At 45.0% G+C, this 21,980-nt stretch overlaps 1 protein-coding gene across 1 annotated transcript in view; it reads left to right on the forward strand.

Moving 5' to 3' along the window:
- Positions 1 to 21,980, forward strand: part of GTF3C1 (general transcription factor IIIC subunit 1) — a 137,780-nt gene that overhangs the window by 99,743 nt on the left and 16,057 nt on the right. The window contains exons 31-32 of the mRNA XM_075179861.1: positions 27 to 311; positions 621 to 874. Of these exons, the coding sequence (XP_075035962.1) occupies positions 27 to 311; positions 621 to 874 (539 nt within the window). The remainder of the gene's footprint in view (positions 1 to 26; positions 312 to 620; positions 875 to 21,980) is intronic.

Here is a 21,980-nt window from a genome sequence, read left to right on the forward strand (position 1 = left end):
CTCTTTTCTTTTTTTTTCTTCTATAGGCTTTTTACCTGGCGCTTTCCATCTGCAGTTTGTACGGAATCCTTTCAGTTTCTGGAAACACTCAAGGCTTACGGAAATGCTGATCAACCAGATGTGTTTTCATTTTGTGACCAGACCAGTGAAGCTACAGCAGACATGATGGTATTTCCTCTGGACGGGCCAGGTGGCCAATGTGCAACTATTCTCTCTCTCTTGCTTCTGGGATTTATATCTGTTAAAGTAAAAATCCCCTACCAAATTGTTGTGGTGGACAGCACTTTGGTTGACAATGAAGTCATGAAGAGGTAAGTAGTACCTTTTAAACTCTTTCTTACACATCCATATCATCCATTATCACAAAAGTACACTTGCCAATAAAGCTTATATAAATCAAAAGTTGCTGAATGTGCTGCAAAAATACATTCAAGATGGATTATCTTGCACTAGAATGCTCATACAACTATATTGTGCTTATGTAGCTAGTTGTTAATGGTGTTGGGAAAACTTCGGAAGATACATTTTTTACATAATAAAATTGCTTTCTGTTCAACCATTTATTGCTTCTGCCACATAAAATTATCATAATCCTATTTATATATTTTTTTCTACTACAGCCTTGGAAGAGATGGACTAGATGATGAGGATTTTGACGATGAAGAAGTGGATGACGGCTTAGGCCATAAGCGAAAAATTGAAGTTAAGGCTCGGCAGGCATCTCATACCAACTATCTGCTAATGAGGGGTTGTTGTGCTCCGGGAATTGTCAGCACCAGAAATCTGAATCCTAATGACAATGTAGTTGTCAACTCTTGCCAAGTACGACTAAAACTAAGGAATACACCTCTAAGTGGAAGATTGAAAGATTCAGGTAATTTAATTATTTGCCATATATGTAAATATAGTATATTTTTTATATAGTAAACAAATTATGTCTTTTACAGAATCTCGTGCCTCATCCCACCCCTCCTCCTTGTGTAAAAACCTACATTACTTTGCTTTTCTCCATAATCTGATATTGGGTTATTTATGATTAGAAGTGTAAGAATGTTACATCCTCATCTACCCTAATTTTTAATTTAGAGTCAATATTACTCTTTTTAGGTTAAAAAGGAGAATATGGTGGAAACATCTATAGATGGTAAATTACTTTGGAAATATACAGTTTGATCTTTGTTTTTTTTATTGATCATTTTTAAAGAAAATATACAGAATAACAATACATAGAAACAAAAAAATAAAAACCCCATTCCCCCACCAGAGAGGCACCAACAATTGAGACATTAGACACATCATATTTTGTATAAGTAAAAAAAAATATATATTCGTTATATATAACTATATATACATAATAGTTAAACTATTAAAGACATTAAGAAATACAGTTCATTTGAACAAAGTGCTGTAGGGTCTCTCTCCAAAACATTGTGCAGAACACGTAAAGTATAACAAGATTGAGTCCAATAGATACATGTTTTCTCAAACTTGTTCCCTGAACTCCTGGCAGTATAGATATATTGTCGTTCATAGCAGGCAGTTTCGCTCACCAAGTCAATCCATTTGGGAGAGTCACATGACTGCCAAGTTCTTGCAATAGTAATTTTAGCAAGAGATAAATTTAGTAAGTTGCAAAAATAGCAGAAAGCATATCACTAAATTGGATTGTCAAATTTTGCCTTTGTTGCAAGTAGCAGCAGGATTTCTCATTTGGAAAGGTGGGTTGGTCAGCAGTGGCTAAAGGCCTGGACCGACTTAACCAACTTCTGGAGAATCCCAGATATAAACGTAGTATTAAAAGACGTAGACCAGCTAAGGCTCTGTGGTCAGTGTCTGACTCTAGGAGTTCCTCAGAGGAGGAAGGGGAATGGGTGGACGATTCAGACTTGTCCATAATAGAGTCAGAAGGAAACTCTAGACACCAGGGTATGGACGATCTGGTTAAAGCAGTTCGTCAGACCCTGGGATTTGTTGAAGTGGAGGAGACGCAGTCCTTGGACCGCTCTCTCTTTAAAAAAGTGTCTAAACAGGTGGTCAGGTTCCCTCCCTCAGCTGAGTTGAGAGATATGGTAGAGGCCTCTTGGAAATATCCAGATAAAAGGTTCTCTATGCCAAAGAAGTTTGGCTCGTTATATCCTCTCCAAGAGGAGGATATGACCCGTTGGGAACAAGTGGCGAAGGTGGATGCGCCTGTGGCGAGATTGGTTCGCCAGACCACACTACCTGTACCTGGGTCAGCGGCCTTACAGGACGCGACCGACCGTAAATTAGAATCCCTGCTGAAGTCGGTCTTCTTGGCCGCCGGTACTAGCCTCAGACCAGCATTATCTGCTACCTGGGTAGCTAGGGCTACGGAAGTCTGGGCAGGGCAGTTAGAGTCCGCTCTGCAGGATTCAGATCTTCAACCTCTGGCCATGCAGCTGAAGGAAGCAGCAGGCTACGTATATGAAGCGGCCCACAATTCGGCCTCTATGTCATCGTCTATTTCGGCTACAGCTATAGTAGCTAGAAGAGCGTTATGGTTAAGGACTTGGAATGCGGATTCAGAGTCAAAAAAAGACGTTAGCATCCCACCCGTATACGGGATGGATTCTATTTGGTCCAGAGTTGGACTCCTGGATTTTACAGGCTTCAGGGGGTAAGAAGACGTCCTTGCCTGTAGATGCTCCAAAACCTAGGGCTAAGCCTAGGTTTAGCGCTTTCAGACAGCCTTTTTACGGGGGCGGGTCTGGCAGAGGCCAAACTACCAGTTCAGGGGCCGTTGGAACCAGGAGACAATCCCGTAGAGGAAGGTCATCCTTTGCCCCTGCAGCAGGAAAGGCCCCTTCTGCTAAGCTGCCGGATAGACCAGCAGCATGACTACCACCCGCCTCTGGTCACAGAGGCGGACGGGTAGGTCCAGGATATCATGATAGAATCATGGGGCCAGTTCGTCTCAAGTATTCATTAACTGTATTCCTCACTGTCCTTAGTCAAGACAGAGAGAGCTCATGGCTGCCGATTGGCTTTGTTTAAACAAAGCTATACAGGTTTGGAGGTACCAGAGAAGGAAAGGGTTTTAATCAAACCCAATTGTGGTGCAGAAGCCAGAAGGGTCGTTCAGTCCGGGGCTGAATCTCTGGAGTGTCCCAGACATAAACATAGTATTAAAAGACGTAGACCAGCTAAAGCTCTGTGGTCAGTGCCTGACTCTAGGAGTTCCTCAGAGGAGGAAGGGGAATGGGTGGACGATTCAGACTTGTCCATAATAGAGTCAGAAGGAAACTCTAGACACCAGGCTATGGTCTAAGAATGAGTTTCTTGGGACTAGAAAGGGACTTAGCACGCAGCAGAATGTTTCCTCCACAGGACAGGTTACGGTCCCTGATGGAGTGGATAGGCAGGGTCCTGTCAGGCAAGAAGCTGTCAGTACCCAGGTCTTTGGAGCTGCTAAGAAAGATGGTGACATCTTTCGTGACCCTACCCTACGCATGGATCCACCCCAGATGTCTTTGGTGGGACATTCAGAGGAAGCAGGCAGGGGCCTTCTTTTGTTGGAAGTACCAGCGGAGGAAGTAAGTCCTCAGCGGGTGGTTGTTGGAGGACAACCGAACAAAAGGCAGGGAAGTCCCAGAGTTCTGCACAAGATCAAGAGATCCACTGACAGTGCAGTGGACGTCCTAACAATGCCAGTCTTTCTGGTAACTCCAGTAGGGCTACGGAGCCATCTACTGACCCTGGGACCGTTCTTGCATCTAAATCTGAACCGGCTGAATTTGATGGCAGAGCCTTCGAATCCAGTCTGTGGAAAGCGAGAGGGTTCTCGGGGGGTGTGGTAGGCACCCTCCTAAGTGCCAGGAAGCCAGTTTCGGCCAGGATCTGCCACCGCATCTGGCATGTATATATAAAATGGTGTAAGAAGAGGGCTTACAATTCTAGATCCTTTGGTCTGGCTAGATTTATGCCTTCTTACAGTGTGGTTTAGAGGCGGAGCTTAAACTAGGAACCTTAAAGGTTCAGGTATCAGCTTTGTCAGTGTACTTCCACAATAAAAATGAGGACAGAGCAGTTTGAGGACTATTCCGTCCTTTCTCCCTAAGGTGGTCTCAGGTTCCATATTAATCAGGAAATAGTTGTTCCAGTGTTCAGAGAGGAGCCTCAGTCTCCTAGAATGTGAACAAATAAATGTTGGACGTAGTGAGGGCATTACGTATATGTGTTAAGAGATCTGCAAAGATACGTAAGACAGATTCTCTATTTGTATTATTTGACTTTTCGAAGCGGGGATGGCCAGCATCTAAGCAAACTATTGCCAGATGGCTTACCCTGACTATCAGGGAGGCTTATGTCCGTATTAATCTCCCTGTGCCGAAGCGTATTGTTGCCCATTCTACCCGTTTGGGGCATCTTGGGCGGCACGGAATGGAGCCACCTGGTCCTCGGTCCATACCTTTACGAAATTCTACCAATTTAATGTATTGCGTCTGGAGACGCCTCCTTTGGCCGTAGTGTTCTACGTGCAAAAAGATCAGAGCGGTCCCACCCTTCAGAGGGATTGCTTTAGTAAGTCCCCATGGTTAAGCAGTGTCCCCCAGATGGATGAAAGATAAAAACAGGATTTATACTTACGATAAATCTCTTTCTCTGAGTCCATCTGGGGGACACTGCGGTCCCCCCCTTTTTTGTTGTTTTTCTTTTCTCTCCACTCCCCCCTCTGTTGAGGGGTGTATCTTGGTTGATTGGCCTCTTGTCCTAGGGCTTTGGTAATCAAACTGAGGTATGTAGGGAATTGGTGGGAGGGATATGCTGTCAGCAGGAAGAAAGTTAACTCTTTAGGTGCCAGACTCCTCCCCTCCCTACTCAACCCCATGGTTAAGCAGTGTCCCTCAGATGGACTTAGAGAAAGAGATTTATCGTAAGTATAAATCCTGTTTTTGGCAAAATTAACATTTTAATCAAGTTGTCTTTACAGGTCATATTGTTGGGGAGTTTATACCATCATTGTCTTTTAGCTTTAAGATACCCAATAATGGATTCCGTATTAAGAGTCACATTGTCTGACATTTTGTTGTTAGTGATCCATATACCCAGATATTTATTTTTCTTGTTCCATTTTAATAAACGTTGTCTCAGATTTGTAATGGTAGATCTACCTGGTATAAATCCTGTTTGATTTGAATGAATGACCTGATGAATAACTTAACGTTAATCCTATTAGCCTGATTTTAAAACAGATGAAAATTCAACCGCATTAATCTCATGAGTATCTCCCTGATTGAAAGTCATTGTCTGTTCCTATCATAGAACATGGGATATGCCACAAAAATTATTTTGCTATTGTTGACACTGGTGAAGATGGATCCATGAACTTTTATGGTCCAATGTTAATGCTCCTTCATGCACTGCAATGGTTGTCAAAAATTATACAATAGATTAGATTAATAGTTAAGGCGCTCATGGACTAGTAATATTTTGTATACGTACTCCAATGTGCTATTGTGATTTAGATGTAAATATGAGTTCTTTTCAATCCTCCTTATATATAATGAACAACTATTAACATACCAATTAATGTGTGGAGGCTCCACGCTTCAAACATCTGCTGGGTACCCAGCCTGCTTAACTACTCACCGCAAATAATATATCAATATTTCAAAGACTTGCATCCATTTTACTTTATCGCAGACACTGCTGGGGAAGGATCTGTGTACCACTGCTAGAAACGCAGAATAACTTTTACCATTCTCCTCAGACGTAGAGAACTATTATATCACATTACCTTCAGTGGATTCCCACTCACCTGGATTTATACATTGGTGTAGCATGAGTTAGACATTGACTGGATAGATTGACTTCTGAGTAGACATTTGGCTGGACTTGCCTTCAATTATTCAATAAGACTAATATGGTCTGATAATATTTTAACACAATTTAATTGTTATATTGTTATGTTTCAATATTATTAGTTTTATGTAAATTTATAAAATTTTATGAGATTTTGTGTTTTATGACATAACAGATATTAGTAGTGTGTATTGATTGGATTGATGTATGTCCGTCAGCCAAGTTTAATAAAAATTGGTATATTAATAGTTCATTATATATAAGGAGGATAGAAAATAAAAACTCATATTTACATCTAAATCACATTAGCACCTTGGAGTGCGTATACAAATTATTACCAATAGTCAATAAGCGCCTAACTATTAATCTAATATATTGGCTCTGAGGGAAAAACACCCTTGGTTGGTGCAGCTCTTGCAGCATTGAGGAGTAGAGCGCAACCCAACTTTTTCTGTTTAAAAATTATGCAACAATTTGTGTGCTGTAACGCAACTCTTTTGACACCACTGTGGTACTCGAGTGACCTAAGCCCAACAGGTTTCTCTGTCCAGTTTATGTCCACCTCTATCAAGCCCTTTTAGATAATCATAACAATTATTATAAGGGTATCAAGATTTGTAAGGTGTCACAGTGCTCTGCAGTGACATACAGTAAGGAAAACAGGGATATACATGGTAGACAAAATAAATGCAGACATGAAAACAAAGGGTAGGAAGCGTCCTGCTCATGAGAACTTACATTCTTAGTGGAAGAGGGCACAGCTGAAACAAGAATAGAAAGTGTGGTTCAGAGTGGAGATTGGGGCAGTTGGGAGGGTGCATTAGTGTGGGCGGGGGTAAGTAGTTAGTAGTATAAGCGGGGGTAAGGTAAGCTCTAATAAAGAGATGGATTTTCAGAGAGCATCTAAAGGTTTGAAGGCTGTGAAAAAGCCTGAATGGGCATGGTAATGAATTCTTTAAGTAGGTAGCAGCACAGGAGACGTAGGCTAGAGTGAGAGGTGGTTACTGACATTGTGTGTAAACCACAGAAATGTTGCTTTTCCAGAAACACACATACCAGCACATCTGGCACCTACTACCTTGCCATATTCAAAGTCACTTAAATGTTTGTGTGTTTCTATTTTTTAGTAATTCTGATTTGCACACATGGTCAATGATCTATGGACTTCAAATAGCAGTGTCTGCACATTTAATTCTATGGGTGATTGTGCAGCAATGCTTATAGCAAGAATAGGTACCCAGCAGATGGCATCCAGCCCATTGCAGCCTTGTGGTCAGAATCAGACCTTTGATAAAAGTGGCCAGCTGAGGTTGGCAGATGGGTGGCTGTAACTAGGGAAGTGCACAATATGTTACCACCAAAGAGGGTGCTGAGGGAGGGAGCATGATTATTTTACATCCTGTCTATGCTACTGGACTGGCAGGTGCAGCCTTACCAAAAATGTTAATGTGATATTGGGCAAAGGAACACAAATGCTGGTAGCTTGGGTTGATTACTGGTTCCTATTTTTTTATTTTGATATTAGTAAAAACCACATGCATCCATTTTGTGGGGTATCAGCAATGCAGGCTGGAGGTAGTAGTGTGAAATGTGTTTTTCTGGCACACATTTTGGGTCCCTTAATACTGGTAGAGCAATATTTAAATGCCTCAGTCAGGTTAATCCATCCATTACCCATCTGCAAATAGATTTTTTTTTTCATGCTCCACCTACTAGACTTGGAAACTCCTGCAATAGTTCCAGGAACATGACTGTCAATTCAGCTTAAGGCATTGGCGCCTCCGGTCACCAGATGTCAATCTTGGGATCAGATGACTGATCAAGTCATTCAGAGTAGAGACCCACAAGTAGCTAATTTGCATCAACTATTGGAGACTTTTGGAATCAACAAGATGTACTTTTGATGCCTTGTTCCTTCTGTGCCCCAACAAATACAGCTGTTCTGAAGAAAAATGGGGGGGGGGGGGGGGCAGTTATCTATTACATAATTATAAAGGTTACTGTCTATTTTACAACATTATACCATTTATCAAAAAACTATTTTCATTCATCCATTTCAAATTTGGTTCCAAATGTTCAAGCTCCTCCCCCTCTCCCTCTATACCCCCATAGCCTACTGGGACCTCCAGTATTTTAAAGCGCCCACTCAAGTTGGGGGTGCTCTTTCATTGATAGTCAGCTTTATTTCAACTTCTTTTATGCACTACACTGGCATTCCCCACAACAGCATTAGCTGCAGAATGCTTGGAGTGGGCTGAGTAGGTACTGTGGAAAGGTACCTTAACTAGCCACCTGCCCTTTTCCACTGAGGTTAACAGTCCTTTCCTTTGCAGGCTTACAGGTAAGTGGACTCACTCTCTTTGAGAGTGGACCTAGTCTTAGTCGAGGTCAGCACCGAGGCATGCACAGGAGTAGGGGGGTGCAGTCATATTGGGCTCTGGAACTGTAAGGGGGCTGCCTGCCAAAAATGTGTCTACAGCAGTAGCCAGACGCTTTACTTCTCCTTCCCTTCTGTCCTCACCATCTGCAGTGAAGTAGTGTGGTGTTTTGGTTTTTCTGCTCTGGACTTTGTCTGTTTTGCAGTTTCACAATCCTCTTGGAATTGTGCGCTGCAGCTGTCTTTTCTATCTTCTCTCACCTTTCTATCTTGTCTGGTAAGGGGGGTAAGTCCAAGGCTAAGCCTTAGTGATCAGTCTGGCACAGCATGTAAAGCAGAGGACCAGTGGCTACTCTTGCCTGTGGTTGCTCCAATGCATAATTGGGTGCATAATTAACCTGCCGACATGAAAATGTTGGCAGGCTAAATGTCAACATTTGCATTATGCTGACAGGTTGACAATGTCCGAAGTGTGAATGGCAACATGCACAATGTTGAGAATGACATTGCCGACATTAAAAGACCAATGCCGGCGGGTCCGCCAGCTATACCCTTGACCCACCGGCATTGGTCTTTTAATGTCTGCATTGGGATTTGTGACATTGTGCATGTCGCCAAATCAGACTTTAGACATTGTCATCCTGTCAGCATAATGGAAGTGTCGGCATTTAGCCTACCAAAATTTTTATGTCGGCAGGTTAAGTACCGATGTTTCCATTGCTGAAATTATGACCGCCACCATTTCCAACTTAGAAGTCAGCCAGCATTTGCTAGATTTTTGACCCAGTTTATTGTCGACCTTACACCTGTCGTATATTGCAGGGAACCTAGTAGAGATCCCCCCTTCCCACTCCTTCTGACAGTAGACTTGTGGAGCTACTACCTTAAAGAATAACATGGATAGGAAGATTGAGATCACCCTTAATTCCGTTTACTTGGTGGCAGGTGCTTCCCTTAGACCCATTTTAGCTTCACCTTAGGTTAATGAGGCAATGGAAAGATGGTCAGAGCAATTGGCAAGGGATTATAATCTGGTAGGCTGATATCGTATTTGCTAAACAAGAACTAGCAATCTGTGAGTCTGGACATTTATGCATGGCTTATTGAGAAGAGGATTTTAGTCTCCTCAGTCTTGGCATGCATTCTTTCTGCATTCAGGCCCAAAAAAACTCTGGAGGCATGCCTTTGTCTAGGTATGTCCTGTTCGGTCCTGAACTGGATAAGATTAATTCCCTGGTCACAGAGAGCCTGTTTCTCGTTGAGGTCAGCATAGAGGAAACCAGGCTTGGGCAATTAAGAGCACAGCTCCCATTTTTGGAAAACAGTCGGCATGATGGGCAGGCCACCCACTTGGGATCTCTTGTGTCAGGAGCCTGTCTTGTAAAGTCCCTGTTAGCTTACAGATTTGCGTCTGCTCATTTATGCTAGAAAGTCTTTGTTGCAATTGAGAGTAACAGTTCAAACTTATTTCCAAGCCATCATCTGACCAAGCCAGATCATCAGACTGACTCTAAAGGTGCATCAGTTGTCCCTCTGTTGACCACTTTAACAGGGGTTGCCCTTTCACTGTTTGGGATTGGACATTGGTGACATAGGACGCCAGCCTTCAGTATGCCTTTAGGTCTTTTACTCCAGAAGAGTCAAAGCTTCCGATTAAATGTGTTGGAATGCCAAAATCAGCGTGTGCCAGTTTTTGCAGGAAAGAGTCGTAAAGATCCAGAAACACTATGCCACGACAATGGCTTGCCTCAGTCAACGGCGGGGCACTAAGAGTTCCCTGGCCATGAAACAAACCAGCAGGATCTTGCATGTGTGGAAGAGAAATAGATAATTTGGGAGAATTCAAATGGGCTGAGTTTTTAGGACGGGGATTGGTGTTGGAGATCTGCTAATTGGAGCCAGCGACCCTGCTTGGAAAAATCCAGTGTAAATTTTAAACCTGCACGGGTCCAGTTACAGTGCTGCATAGCTGAAGATCCAGGAGGGAACACCGGGTTGTGCCAAATGGGGGTTAAGTGGTAAATATCACAAAGGAGAGTTTTAATTTGAAAAGTGGGAATTCCAGAGCAGCAACAGCATCATCATCATCATCATTTATTTCTATAGCGCCAGCATATTACATAGCGCTTTACAATTGGGGACAAACATAGTAAACTAATAAACTGGGTAAAACTAACAAAGAGGTAAGAAGGCCCTGCTCGCAAGCTTACAATCTATGGGACAATGGGAGTTTGACACATAAGTTTAAGTCTACATTTGCAGTCTGGCAGGGCCGACTGCAAAGGTAAAAGTGACTTATAAGCTAAATGATCCTGTCACATGATCCTGTGGGTTTTCAGAGAATGCTTGAAAGCTTGTAGACCAGAGGAGAGTCTTATTGTGCGTGGGAGAGAATTCCATAGAGTGGGTGTAGCCCGAAGAAAGTCCTGTAACCGGGAATGGGAGGATGTAATGAGTGTGGATGAGAGACCCAGATCCTTTGCAGAACGAAGTTGCCGAGTTGGGATATATATTTTGAGACGAGAGGAGATGTATGTTGGTGCAGCTTTGTTGATGGCCTTGTAGGTTAGTAAAAGTATTTTATATTGGATTCGGTAGAAAACAGGCAACCAGTGTAGAGACATACAGAGTGATTCAACAGAGGAATAACGATTTGCAAGGAAAATCAATCTTGCAGCAGCGTGCAAAGTAGATTGTAGGGGTTTGAGTCTGTTTTGGGGAAGACAAGTAAGGAGGGAATTGCAATAGTCAATGTGGGAGATAAGTGCATTAATTAAGGCAGTGTCTTGTGTGAGATATGTGCGAATTCTGGAAATGTTCTTTAGATGTATGTAACATGATTTAGATATAGAGTCAATGTGGGGCACAAAGGATAGGTGTGAGTCAAGGATTACACCTAGGCAGCGAGCTTGTGGGGTGGGATTTATGGTCATGTTATCAACAGAGATAGAAATGTAAGGTATGCTCTTGTTGGTGGGTGGGAATATTATTAACTCTGTTTTAGAAAGATTAAGTTTGAGTTGGCGAGAGGAAATTCAAGATAAAATGGCAGAAACACAGTTACACGGGACAACACAGATGTCGAGAGATCAGGAGAGGATAGATAAATTTGGGTATCATCCGCATAGAGATGTTACTGAAATCCAAAGGAACTCATTAGATTTCCAAGAGAAGCGGTATAGATAGAGAACAGCAGAGGACTGAGCCTTGCGGTACTCCAACTGATAAAGGAAGCGGAGCAGAGGTGGCCCCAGTGAAATTAACAGTGACAGAGCAATTGGAAAGGTAGGATGAGAACCTAAGGATTGCAGGGTTAAGGATTGCAGGGTTTGTATGAGAAGAGTGGTCAACGGTGTCAAATTCAGCCGAGAGATCCAGGAGAATTAGGAGAGAGTAATGGCGTTTAGTTTTAGCAGTGATCAGATCATTGACAACCTTAGTCAACGCAGTCTCTGTGGAGTATTGAGAACAAAAGCCAGACTGAAGAGGATCCAACAGGTTGTTTGCGGAAACAAAGCGTGTGAGGCGAGTGTAGGCAAGTCTCTCTAGAAGCTTGGAGGGGCATGGCAGCTGAGAGATGGGACGGTAATTTGAGAGAGAGTTTGGGTCGGAATCTTGTTTTTTTTAGAATAGGAGTAATCACTGCGTGCTTGGAAAGTGATGGAAAGAAGGCAGTAGAGAACGAGAGATTACAGATTTTAGTTAGAGGTGAAATGAGCACAGGAGACAGGAATCCACTAATTTGCGAGGGAATAAAATCAAGAGGACAGGAGGTAGAGTAGGAAGAGCGTAGAAATGTTCTCTTCATTTGTGGGGTCAAATGAAGAGAGGGTGTCAGAGGGTAGTGGGAAGGAATTGAGCGGATTGCTTGTCGAGGGGAAGGATACCAATTCTACTCTGATCTTATCAATCTTGTCCTTGAAGTAGGAAGCAAGATCCTGGGCACTTATAGTAGACGGAGGGTTTGGGGTGGGAGGATTGAGAAGAGATTTAAATGTGTTAAAAAGGCGTTTGGGGTTAGAAGCCTGAGCATAGATAAGAGATTGGAATTATGTTTGTTATGCAGTGTCCAGAGCATTTCGATAGGAGCGTTAGATAGAAGTATATGTGATGTGAAGTAATTAGAGGTGCGAGATTTACGCCAGTGAAGTTCTGCTTTGCGTGAAAGTTTTTGAAGATTTTGCGTTGCTGTAGTGTGCCACGGCTGACATCGAAGTCGACGTGTAGTATGTAGTGTCGCTGAAGCCACTTGATCAATGGCTGTTGCTAAGGTTTGGTGAAAATGAGGTACTGCCATCTCGGGGGAGGAGAACGTAGAGATAGGGGAGAGAGGTGGAAAATTGTTGAAGATTAATAGAGTTAATATTTCTACGGGTATGAAGAGGCTTGGTAGAGTTAGATAGTAGAGAGGTTAGAGCAGTGGGTGTGAGTGTGTAGCAGATAAGGTGATGATCCAAGAGGGGGAAGGGTGTGTTAATGGTATGGTATCAAATTTGATAGAGGGGAGCGGTTTATTAGATGGGAGGGTGGTGAGTAGGTGACAAGCCCCATAAAGAAGTGAGAGTGAGTAGGGTTAGGTAGGCAGACTATCTCGAGCCATGAGGTGGAACCTGGGGGGAGGAGCATATGAGGCAACAATTTATGAGAGATGGGAAGCCAGATAGTTTAATTTGAGATTGGGAAGGCCTCTGCTGCCTCCGGGTATTGATCGTTTTAGGATATTAGCTGAGATTCTTGGCGGTCTATGATTCCAGATAAAGTGGGTGAGGGCCTTTTGGATGTTGGCAAGGAAGGAAACTGGGACAGCCACCACTAGGGTTTGGAAAAAGTAAAGCCATTTAGGGAGAAAATTCATTTTAACAGCTATGATCCTGCCCAGCCATGAGATAATAAGGTGGTTCCAGGAGGTCAGGTCGGATTGCATCCTGGAGATAAGGAGTAGGAAGTTCTCATGAAAGAAGATCGTAATGAGAGGTGAGGTAGACACCTGGGTACTTTAACTTCAAGTGGCAGAGCAGGAAGATCAAGTTAGACCGGAGAAGGTCTGTATCCTGAGGGAAGACGTGGAGCGGCATGGCCTCTGATTTGGATTAGTTTATCTTATATCCAGAAATATCCCTGTAGGTCTGAAAGATTTCATTGAGATTGAGTAGGGAGATCCCTAGTTGGGTAAGTGACAGGAGGATGTCATCTGCGAAGATCGAGATCTTGGACATCCTATTTCCCACCTTAACACCCTGTATGCTGGGGTTGGATCTAATTTGGGAAGCCATGGGTTCGATTATTAGAGCAAATATCGGGAGAGAGGGGGCAACCTAGTCATGTTCCATTTTGAATGGGGACTGAATCTGCATTAGTACCGTTAATCAAGATTTTTTTATAACTGAAATTATTTATTTATTTATTCACCTAACTTGGGTGACAGCCAGCATACAAAGAGATAGCAGTAACATAATACAAAAAAAAAGGCAATCACTGTCACAGTACATGTTAGTAATTGCTGTTCATAGCAACATGTGGCACAAAATTGGAGAAATGTATTGACACAGGCAATATCCTTATTATTAGAAAGGGTAATGGGTGGAAAGGGGTGGGTGGGTGGGCAGGTTTCAGGGAGGGGGGTCGTCTGTGCTAGTGAAATAGAACATGTCAGTGTCTCAGACCTCGGAAGGAGTAGCTTTATCTCCAGGATTATTATGAACCGAAGTGTCTCGTACGAACGAGTCAACCCATAAGACGGGCAGTATTGGGGGCATTAGTGGTGTAACTAGGGGGCCCAGATTTGGTAAAATTATCGTCTTTATCCCGTAGGTGGAAAGTGATTTTCTCCATGTTAGCAATGAACCAGACATAGGATTTTAGAGAAGAGACGCGGGGAGGTGCTGCGCTTTTCCAAGATTTGGCTATCGGGCATCTAGCGGCTGCCAAAACATGCGAAGCCAATTTTGCGAAGGGGACATCAGCGTCTTGTATAGGGTAGCAGAGGAGGAAGGACCAAGGATCCTTCTGGATAGGAAATTGAAGAAGGGAGGAAAGGAGAGCAGCTACTTTATCCCAGAAGGAGGAAATGACAGGGCAGGACCACCAGATATGAAAGAAGGTGCTTCTATGACCGCATTCCCGCCAACAGGCCGGGGAGGCAGTTGGGTACATTTTGGCTAGTCTGTCAGGCGTAAGATACCATCTGTAGAGAATCTTGTATGCATTCTCTTAATTAAAGTGGCGATGGAACTAGAGGCTACATTTGATCAGATGGTCTCCCAGCAGTCCTACTCCGGGGGGGGGGGGCAAATCTCTCTCTCACTCTCTTTCGTGGCTCCTCCCAGAGATCAGCAGTTTATCTAGAAGTAAATTATAGATTGAGGAGTTCATACCTCTCTGAAGTGGAGAGGAGAGACAGAGGGACCCAAAGGAGGAAATCGATGGAGGTGAATTGCCCGACAGGAGAGAGAGGACAAAATGTCTGACTTGTAAGTATTGGTAAAATGACGGGTTTAGATTGGGGAATTTGGAGCGGAGAGCATCAAAGGTTATAAATCCTCCTTGATCTAGAAGGTCACCAGCAAATCTGATACCCGCGTTGATCCATGTTAGAGAGAAGGACCGGAGTCCGACGGGGGGGGGAGGCAGGGTTGTGCCATAACGGCATGATGTTCAAAGAAGTTGAGAGAACAGAGAGATGGCTTTTGCAGGTCTCCCAGTTCTGGGCAGCAAATAGTAAGGTAGGGAATCGTTTGATCTGTGCAAGCCTAGATTGTTTAGATAGGCCCCAAATACTAGATAAATTTGGTAGGGAGAGGTAAGCTGCTTCTATATCCGCCTATACATGGGAGGCCGGAGGGGCAAAGGAGGTGACAATAGAACCAAGATGGGCTGCCCATTAATGCATCTTCAGATCAGGAAAACCCCTGCCTCCGCATTTTGTAGGTTTCTTAAGCTGGGCTAGACGAACCCTGTGAGTCCTACCCCGCCAGACAAATTTCACTCTCCGTGTCGTAGCATAGCAATTAATTCAGAGATGGGGACCCTAACGGGGAGTGTTTGGAATAGATAAAGGAGTGGAGGGAGAATGGACATTTTAACGGCAATGATCCTGCCCAGCCTCAAGATAATTAGGGGCCTCCAAGAGAAGATATCAGTTTTAAGTTTGAGGAAGAGAGCCGGGTAATTCTCCTGGTAGAGGGACTCATAGGTGGTGGTGATGTAAATCCCCAGGTATTTTAACTTTTTTCTTTTGCCACCTAAAGTGAAATTGGGAGGTGATGTCATGGCAATCACGGGGAGGAAGGTTAAGTAAGAGTGCCTCAGATTTAGTGATATTCGGTTTATAGCCAGAGAGGTCTCCGTAGTGGGACATGATGGAAAATACGTTGGGCAGGGATATTCTTGGCTGCAGAAGGGTCAGAAGTACATCGTCGGCAAAAAGAGAAATCTTGCTCTCCAGGTCCCCCGTGTGCACCCCCCTCACATCCGGTGATGCTCGGATTGTGGCCGCCAAGGGTTCAATAACAAGGGCAAAAATAAGGGGGGAAAGGGGACATCCCTGGCGTGTATCATTGTTGATCGTTATGCAGTCCGAAGGAGAGCCATTGACCATAACCCTAGCAGAGGGAGAGGAATATAAGGCTTGCACCCCCGCCAGGAAATCTCCAGTCAGGCCAAAGTGCTTCAATGTATGGGTCATGAACTGCCAGGAGATCCTGTCGAAGGCCTTTTTGGCGTCCAGCGCCAAGATAATCTAGGGGGTTTTCCTAGCATTGAGTTTATGGATAAGATCAACGGCTCTCCTCGTATTGTCCCTAGCTTGCCTGCCAGGAATAAAACCCACCTGATCGTAGTGTATTAGGGAAGGGAGTACAGAGTTAAGCCGGTTAGCGAGAATTTTGGCGTAAAGCTTAACATCATTATTAAGTAGGGATATCGGGCGGTAGCTAGTGCAATTATGGACGTCCTTTCCCTCCTTATAAATCGGGGAGATCCTCGCTTCCAAGGACTCCATGGGGCAAGGGGTTCCCTTAAGAATGGAGTTGAAGAGGGTGCACAGACGGGGGACTAACTGAACCGCAAACCTCTTATAATAAGCTGCCGAGAACCCATCAGGCCCAGGAGCCTTGCTGGCTTTCTGCGCCTTAACCACCTGTTCAACTTCCTCTGAGGTAATACACTCACTTAGACTGGTAGCCGCCTGACAGGATAATTTAGAGAGATGGGCATTTTCCACAAATTCCTTTATACAATCTTTTTGTTTCTGGCGGGCAGCTTTGTTAGAGGGTTGTGGTAGGATGTATAATTTTAGATAGTATTTTTGAAAAGCTGCACAAATCATTTTTGGGTCATATACCAACACCCTAATGGCCAGGAGGTTACGAGCTGAAATTTTGGTACGGAGTCGGATGGCTAAAATTTTGTCGGCCTTGTCACCCTTTTCATAGTAACGTTGATTTAACCATTTCAACTTATTGGCTACTTGATGTGACAGTAAAAGATTAAGCTCACCTCGTATTTTAATAATCTGTTGGAGAATTGTGGGATCTGGGTTGGCCTTATGCTGTGCTTCTAATTGTTGTAGGGAGTTAATGAGATGAATCGTTTTAGCGAGTCTCTCTTTCCTGGCACTAGAAGCCAGGGCTAAAAGATGTCCTCTAATAACAGCCTTATGGGCATTCCATAAAGTTGTTGGTGAGATGTCTGGGGAGTCATTAGTTTCGAAGTATTAGGCTAAAAGGGAGTTGAGATGAGCCACCGTGTTACTATCATGAAGCAGAGATTCGTTAATCCTCCACGTAAAGGAGGAGGGTCGCAGAGCCAGTGAGGAGAGGTCAGAAGAAATCGAGGCATGGTCCGACCAGGTGATTGGGTGAATGTGCGAGTTAAGGAGTTTAAGGGTGAGGTCGTGACTGAGCAGGATCATGTAGATTCTGAAGTAGGTGTTGTGGACAGGAGAATAGTAGGAGTAGTCCCGGGCTAGGGGATCAGAGATGCGCCACGAATCATACAGGTTATGGAATTTTAAAAAATCTTGTAGGGCCTTGAAGTTCAACCTGTCTCTCCTGTCGGGTAGGGTAGTCGTGAGAGTGGATCTACCCAAGGAAGGAGCGAGGACCGCATTAAAATGCCCTGCTACTATCCGTTCCCCACTACGTACCCGAGATATTAAAGTGCCTAGACGCTTAAAGAATTTGTGCTGGTCTTGGTTAGGGGCGTAAATATTGACAAAGGTGCAGGGCAGATTGTTCAAATTGCCTACCAGGATGAGGAATCTGCCTTCCTTGTCGCTATGTGTATCCTGTAGTTCAAAATTAAGGTGGCGTGCAAGTAGAATAGCCACCCCGCGTCTCTTCTGAATATGGTCGCATGCATGGAAAGTGAGAGGGAAACGCTTGGACCTTAGTTCTAGGTGTAAATGTTTGACAAAGTGAGTTTCCTAAAGGAAAATTAGATCCCCCTTTGAGAGCCTGCAGAGAAGTATAGAGTTTGCCTTGTTTTTAGGGGGAGTTAAGTCCCTTGACGTCGTAGGATATAAGGCAGGGAGTCATGAGAAAGTTAGAGGTGGTCGATTAAATGAGAGACACAGAAGCTGAATGACTTGGAGCATAAGCTCTGTGAAGATAGAAAAAGGTGACGACCCGAGGGGGACAGGTGTAGGAGGGATGGTAAGGAACAGAGGAGGGAAGGCTGGGTATGGTGGATAACACCCACCTATAAAGCTGGTAGGGAGAAGGGAATGATACTCTGGGTATCTGGGGACCAGCTGAGAGCAGAAAGCTCTGAGGGGGATGTGACTAGCCGGCATAAATCTGATGAAGTGAGAGAGTGCTGACAGGGGGGGGTGACGTAGCATAACTCTCGTGGGCTCAGAGGGGGAGGGGGTACATGTCTAGAGCAGTTCTGTGAGAAATGAAAACTGAACAACAAAAATGCATGGCAATGCACCTAGTAAACATACCATTAGGGTTCCAATTTTCAAACCTAACAATCAGAGATAAGAAAAAGAGAATAACGCGTGGCCTTAAGCAACAGTAGAAAACAATAACATGCAGTCAGTTGCAATGAAGAAAAAAAACATCAATAAAAATAGGAACAGACAGGCCTGCATGTTGGTGAAGCAGACATAACGGGAAGGCCTGAAGAGGCAGCATACTTGAAGGGCCTCATTCTCGATGGACAACCTATATAAAGGTAGAGAGGAAAGAAAAAAACAGCCAAACCATAACATCAAAACAATGTAACGAGAAACCAAAGCTTTGGTAAGTCAACAACAGAGTAGAGCGGGCCTGTTGCGTTTCTCCTATGCCTGCCCATGGGGCAATCCGGTGGGCTACAGGAGTCTATAGGGACCCGCTCCTATATAGAGTTGCCTTCTCTGGCGAGTAGACAGAAAGACACGGCATTAAGAGTCAGGCCTGTGTGAGGTGGACGGTCTTCCGGACGTGGACCATTCGCTTCTAGGAGCTCTTTGAGGTCGAGGGGTAGCCGAGGTAGTCTCTGATCCAGATGACTACGAGGCGCCAGCGGTAGGCCCTGGGGCGATGCCCAGTCTCTGAAGAAGTGGCTGAGCTTCAGGTAGGGATCTTGCAGAAATTTGGCGTTCTTCATGCCAGAGGAAGAGACGGAAGGGAAAGCCCCATTGGTACCGTATATTGCGGGCTCTCAGGATCTGCGTCACTGGGGCCATCTCCCTGCGCCTGGCTAGAGTGACCGGCGAGAAGTCTTGAAAGTTCTGCAGAGTGTGGCCTTCATACATGCGGTTGGACAGCTTTCTGGCGCCTCGCAGGATCATCTCCTTCGCCGTGAAGAAATTAATTAAGGTCATGAAGTCCCACCTAGTGATAGCAGCCGTGTCGTCTTCCTCGTGATAGTCAGACTCGGCCGAGGAATGTGGTGAATCCGTTCTCTCCGGACTGGAGGTGGGAGTCTTTTGCTTTGCGAAATACTGAGGTAGGCCTTTGGAGTGGGTCTTTTTGCCCTTAGGCATGGTGAAGCAGGGTATGATTAGAAGCAGTAGGGTGTTCTGGACAGCAGCCCCAGGCTAAAGTGAGAGAGTAGAATGCAGTAGACGAGCCCACGTAGATGGGGAGACTCAGAGAAACATTGAGCAGTACATCAGCGTAGGTGAGGCTCCTCCCCCTGTCATCATGTAGTGGGTGATTAGATAATTTAAAGCATGCAGGGGCCGGGGGCCCGCGGCTCCTTGTAGGCGATTAGTAGAGCGTCTCCAATGAAATCGATAAGCAGTGGGAGTGGAGTTACCACTAAAGGGGGACAAGCTTTTGCCCAAGAGTGAGAAAAATGACTATGATGAAGGCTGCAATATATGAAATCGGCCACCAGGTGGCAGTGTTTCATTAGTTGTATGGGAACACAGACGGACATCATGCTTAATCTTCACTCAGTAGGGACAACAGAGGAACAAAGTGTCCCAGGTTACTGCTATCTGCATATACCAACAGAAGAAAGAGCTCACCTGAGCTCCAGGCGCAGCAGATTCAGGATGAAGGCTCCACAGCCCATTATTTATTTGGCAGGTAGCCAACAGGTGAGCCACAGCTTGGGCCCCTCCGGGCCAGAACTGCAGGCTTTTTGGAGGTTTAAATGCTGATGGGACAGGCAGCTCAACGCTCTGATGGACACAAGGATTGGGGCCAAGATGCAGCGTTCAGCAAGACACGATCCTCTGCAGATATAAATGTGGGATTATGCCTCTCTCACCTCCGGCGCTTTGCTGCGTTAACAGGCAGGCTAATTGACTGTTAGGCAATTTCTTGGCAGCTCCCTTCCTCCACTGCCACAGCTCCGTGGGGACCAGTGACCGGATGTGCGGCCGGGGACTTCCGGTTCGGCGGCTGGGGACAATCTCCTCGGCGAGAGTCTTTAGCGCCGGCAGGAGCACCGCCCAGTCGCCTGGACGTTATCAGTTCCCAGGTAAGGGCTCCGGTATCTTACCAAGGGGGGTCTCTCCAGGCGGGGTTCCGGGAAGTGAGGCACTAGTAGGGCGCCAGCTGGAGATGAATGGCGGGATCTCCGCTGCAGTGAAGGGGCTGATCTAAACACCCAACAGTCCCGGGTCTGAATCCAAGCCACGGGTTGTGCTGTCTTAGCCCAATATGGCTCAAAGCCTACGATTTTATATTTTAATGGCAGGAGCTCCTGCAGCCCACGTCTACCCAATATGGCCACCAAGCCACGCCCCTTAAGCAAGATTTTAAAAGTAACGGTGGTGTATAATGCTAGGACGCCAGTGAGGAGGTTGCCAGCGAACCCGAAGGACTCGAGTGGCCTTCATAAAGTCCCAGGAGATCCTATCAAATGCTTTTTCAGCATCTAGAGAGAACATAAAGGTTGGGGATGTCGGGGAGTTTGCATATATGGATGAATATGGATGTCTATGGCACATCTGATATTGTCCCTCGCCTGGCGTCCCGGGATATAAACTGTACTTGGTCATAGCAGATCAGAGAGGGGAGAAAGGTATTCAGACGGTTTGCTAGGATTTTAGCATAAATTTTCAAATCAAGATTGAGGAGGGAAATGGGCCTATAGCTTCCGCAGCAAAACGAGTCTTTACAATCTTGAGGTATAACTATGATTCTGGCTTTGAGCATTTCTGGTGGAGGGTGTTATAAAGGGATTGGAGATGAGGGGCCAAGAGGTCAGAAAACTTCTTGAGGTATGCAGGCGTGAAGCAGTCGGGACCCGAGGATTTACCGTGATCACGGACCACAATAATTTTTCTATGGGTCTTAGCTGAGCATAGGCATGACGCAAGAATTTTATCAGCCTTGTCACCTTCTTGATAAAAGGATTGATGGAGCCATTTAAGGCACTTGGCAACTTGTTTAGAGAGCATGAGGTTGAGCTTGGCTCTAGTCTCTCAGAGGGCCGTCTTATTTACAGGATCTGGGGCCGCTTTAAAGTTGGCGAAACAGCTCATTGGTTTGGGCGAGGGATTCTTTTTTTTCTGTCTGGCGGCCATGCTGATCAGGTGTCCCGTCAGGACCACTTTGTGCGCCGTCCACATTGTGGATTTAGAGACTTCTGGGAGATAGATTAAGACGAGACTTGAGGACTAGTTTGAGTTAAACGGAGATACTATTTCCGCATTGTAAAGTAAGGAGTCATTCAGATGCCAGGAGGTGCACCGGCTTCAGACAATCCCCCTCGACCGCTCCAACTTACAAATCACTCAGGACCTTTCCCCTCTTACCCTGGGACAAACAGAGGGACTTCAAACCCTTCACCACACTCCTCTGACAATGGGACATCAAATACCTCTGGGGTTTCCCCTTCCACATTCTGATAAGGCATCAAGAATCAATGCTTATGTCCAGGACTCTTCCCAAAGCTCAGGCCCTACTCCCCAAACTTTGCATCACCAGTGACAACGCTGACCCTCCTGGGGCATCTCCTCTTCCTCAGAGATCACAAAGACTGCCTGCACATCAAGCCACCCGTTCCAATTGAACCACTGTCCCGACATCCTCATCACCGCCGCCTGGATATTCTGGGACTTGTCTCGCTCCACCAAGTTTTCATTTTGTCTTTCTTTCCGTTCATTTCCTTTCTCCACTGGTTAGACCCAGAGTTGACCCCAGGAGTAAGGCTACATAACACTTATGGGCTCCCGCCTCCTGCGGGACCCAGCTTGTTCCTTAGGCTCATGATCCTATTCTGCCAATCTTGATATTGGGGGCCTCCTATCTATCTGATTGGTTTAATTTACTATTGATATGCCTCTTATATGTTTTTACTGTGTTATTATGATGCTGTTGTTGATGCTGTC

The sequence above is a fragment of the Mixophyes fleayi genome, chromosome 7 (genome assembly GCF_038048845.1).
Source record: "Mixophyes fleayi isolate aMixFle1 chromosome 7, aMixFle1.hap1, whole genome shotgun sequence".
Taxonomy (NCBI): Eukaryota; Metazoa; Chordata; class Amphibia; order Anura; family Limnodynastidae; genus Mixophyes; species Mixophyes fleayi.